The 3,715-nt window shown below is 40.2% G+C and overlaps 1 protein-coding gene across 1 annotated transcript; it reads left to right on the top strand.

Moving 5' to 3' along the window:
• Positions 1-2,564: 2,564 nt before the first annotated feature.
• On the top strand, positions 2,565-3,409 carry LOC121053244 (protein NEGATIVE REGULATOR OF RESISTANCE-like). The gene has a single exon (XM_040519845.1). It carries the CDS (start codon positions 2,678-2,680, stop codon positions 3,080-3,082), a length of 405 nt encoding a protein of 134 aa, XP_040375779.1. The 5' UTR covers positions 2,565-2,677; the 3' UTR covers positions 3,083-3,409.
• Positions 3,410-3,715: the final 306 nt, after the last annotated feature.

The raw sequence follows: 3,715 nt of genomic DNA, 5'->3' as shown, positions 1-3,715 counted from the left end.
AAGTTTCACTAACTTCGGCCTTCTCAAATGGTGTTGGTTGTTTAATTTGTACAGTGCATGGCATGATATTGTGATCTATGCAAATAAATATTTTTAGAATTCTTCATATGACCTTTACAATAACATGAACCGGATACAAAGAATAACGGTAAATACTTATCTAGCTATATTTTTGGACAAATAAAGTAGATAAATATTTATACAGGACATTCACGTTTGTGTAATTTATTAACGGATAATGCAAAAAACGTGTCATGGAATACACATCCAAAAACTTCTAATTTACTGAAAGATCCCACAAATACTAATTATTATTTATATCCCAACGGGTGAGAGAAATTATTCAAAAAAAATAAGAAGATAATTTACCCTAGATCATAAGCTACTAACATATTAATATAGCAAATATAGACTAGCTATGTATTTAATTGGAGTGATTAAAGATTATAGTTGTATAATAAGTAATTCTAAAATTTGGATTTTTAGAAAAAATGTAAAGAGAAAAAAAGTTTTGAAGGAAATGGAATTTTGAAACAAAATTGAAATCATGGTTATGTTGCAAATGTACTCGTGGCTCCACTCTAGGGTTTTAGAGAGGATCGGGGGATATGGTCTAATTCGACAAAACCTAGTCAGATAATATGTGTTGGCACAAAGTGACAAATTTATATTTCAGCATGATTTCCTTCCAATTAGACTGAAAACAATACAACAATGACTCCGGTGTCGTCAGACAAATTACCGAATTTTGAATGTCCATTACTAGTAGCAAATTACATTTGCAGTGTCTTTTAGTCAAATTTACCAACAAACTATTAATTCACTAAACGGGATAGAAGTACGGTCTTTTAGTCTAGCTAATCATCGATGATTGGAGGTGCATGCAGTGCACACCGCCATATTCAATTCATTTTGATCGATCGGGCTCACTAATTTCTGACCAATCTGCATATCGGTCCACACAAAGGCTGATATTTTCAGATCTATAGCAAGCACTGATCCGTTTTCTCCACTGCAGTGACCTAGTGCCTTGTGTGGATGACATTTTGTGCTCCTTAGCAGATAATAGGATGGTCCTCGTGCTAAGCTCAGACTCAGGATACCACACTCACCCGTCACTATGACAAAGGATATCACCCACTATCTCGTGCTTGCTAACCCAAATTAAAAAGAAAGTTTTGAAATCTAATTAAAAAGAAAGTTACTATCTGACTTGCCCTCTGTATGTTTGTGGACCTAACTTAAGTAATTGATTTGTTGTATTTTGCCCATAGTGGTTTTATGAAAAAGAGTCGTAGAGTGTAACACCGAGGGTAATAGCGGTTTTCATGAATTGTTTTATCGCCACCAATTGTTTTAGTTGCATATGTTCTATTATTAGCGGTTAGTGTTTATAAAGCAATAGGCCAGCATAAATAGTAACTAAAATCGAGGTCTAATAATAATGGCCGGCCATAGAAAGCTTGGAATATAATATGTCATGTTTTTTCAAAAAATGAAAACGTAGACATAAGGTTTGTCAAACAGAAACTATCGCAAATTAGCATATTCGCTATATTTTCAAGAGTAATATCTAAAAGACCTAACTTGCAACCGTTTATTTCAGATGATGACACTTGTATGCATTTTTTTATTTTATTGTTCCAAAACAAATTGCACTATCTAAACATGCGTATAAACAAAGAACTGGTTTTAGTTACATTTAAAACCACATTATTTATTTATATGTTTATTCAACATATAGCCAGTACCGTAGGGCGCAGTGATGGTCGTCACCAGGTTTACGAAGCCGGTTTGATCACCGTGGAAACCACGATTATTATGACAAAAAACAGTAAAAAATCACATAAAAACCAAAATAATCGGGCGATAATCGAGGTCTGTTGAGCGGTGGTTTCGGAGATTAGTTTTCACATAAACCATACTCCCTATGTTCTAATGTAAGATGTTTGATTATTTCGCCTGCAATGTTTAATTATATCTTGTTAAAAAATTATAGAAATATTATTTATTTTGTTTGTGACTTACTTTATTATCAAAAGAAATTTAAACTTAACTTATCATTTTCTTTATATTAGTACTAAATTTTTACATAAAACGAATGGTAAAAAAACATCTTACATTATGAAAAGTTAGTGAATAACTAACTGGTCTTATAAACAAAGGTGGTGTTTAGATTGAGAAAATTTTTGGAAGAAGTCACGTCAAATGTTTGACCGGATATCGGAAGGGGTTTTCGGACACGAATGAAAAAACGAATTTCACGACTAGCTTAGAAACCGCGAGACGAATCTTTTGAGCTTAATTAATCCGTCATTAGCATATGTTGGTTACTGTAGCACTTATGGCTAATCATGAGCTAATTAGGCTTAAAAGATTCGTCTCAGATTTCTTCCATAGCTGTGTAATTAGTTTTTTAGTTCATATATATTTAATGCTTTATTTAGGTGTCAAAAAATTTAATATGATGTTTTTGAAAAAAAAATTTGGAAACCTGTAAACAAGGCCAAATGATGTCGTTGCATTTTTCCAGTCACCTTCGTTGCCCTATAAACCACCGCAATATTATTTTTTTTGGCCTCCTTTTCTTACAAAACACTCCTCGTTTGCTTGCAACAAGACCACACCACCTCAGTCCACCAAACGCTGCTCCACCCCGCGCGCTGCGACGACGACCATGGACGCCACCACCGCCAAGCGCAAGCGCCCGGCTGCCCCCGACATCCCAGGCGCCGCCGCAGACGACTCCCCTACGACCGTCGACGAGGTCTCCGACGCCGAGGTCGAGGAGTTCTACGCCATCCTCCGCCGCATGCGCGACGCCACCCGACAACTCGGCGGCGCGGGCGCGGCAGCCCGAGCTCCCGGCCCGCGCGCCCCGGCGTGGCGACCCAGCTTCTCCTGGGAGGACTTCGCCGACCCGCCGCCGCCGAAGCCGCACCCGCACCCCGTCGACGAGCGCGTCGCCGAGAACGCCACCCCGCCGCGGCGGCCGGCGGGCCTCGACCTGAACGTGGAGCCGCCGTCCGACGCCGCCCCCGCCGCGCCGGCCACCCCGCGCTCGGCGCGCGCCCCGGCATAGCCCGGCCGCGCGCCACGAGGAGACGACGAGCGCGCGCTGCTCACTGCTCACCCCTACTGATTACTACTACTCCTCCGCACTAGTAGCTAGCTAGGAGCAGCTGCAGTGCAAGCACGGTGAAGCTGGCGATCGATGCATCCATGGCGCTGCCTGCCATTCCTTCCTCCTCGTGTGTGAACAGGTGAGACGTGATTAATCAGTCGCTCTTGCTGGGGAAGAAGAATCCCATTATTGGTCTCATCAATCATGGTCATGGATGTACCATAATGTAACAGAGCAAAAAAAAATTGACTTGTTAATTAATTACCACTATTATTCCTCCTGTAATTTAGTGATTGCTTATTCATATGTCCTTGTAAACTGTTTTTTTTTTAACTTGTCTCTTCCTTTCTCTCTGGAAGGAAGCACTCGGCGTGTCTTGCCTTACAATCTCGGACTTCGTTACGATTACGCCCTTTCTGTTTTTAGTATTAGCATCGATTAATCAATTCTGCTACTGGTCATTGGTTAAAAAAATTGTGAAATTATGTAAGGTATGTCTGAGTGGAAAAGCAATCCGTTTTAGTGAATACTCCCTCCATATTTTTTATATGACGCCGTCGACTTTTATGTTCACGTTTGACCATTCGTCTT

Source organism: Oryza brachyantha, chromosome 1 (genome assembly GCF_000231095.2).
Source record: "Oryza brachyantha chromosome 1, ObraRS2, whole genome shotgun sequence".
Classification (NCBI taxonomy): Eukaryota; Viridiplantae; Streptophyta; class Magnoliopsida; order Poales; family Poaceae; genus Oryza; species Oryza brachyantha.
This window is presented reverse-complemented; position numbering and strand designations above follow the sequence as displayed.

What these genes read in the sequence shown, in the direction of transcription:
- LOC121053244 (XM_040519845.1), top strand. Translation starts at nt 2,678, where the DNA reads ATGGACGCCACCACCGCCAAGCGCAAGCGCCCGGCTGCCCCCGACATC.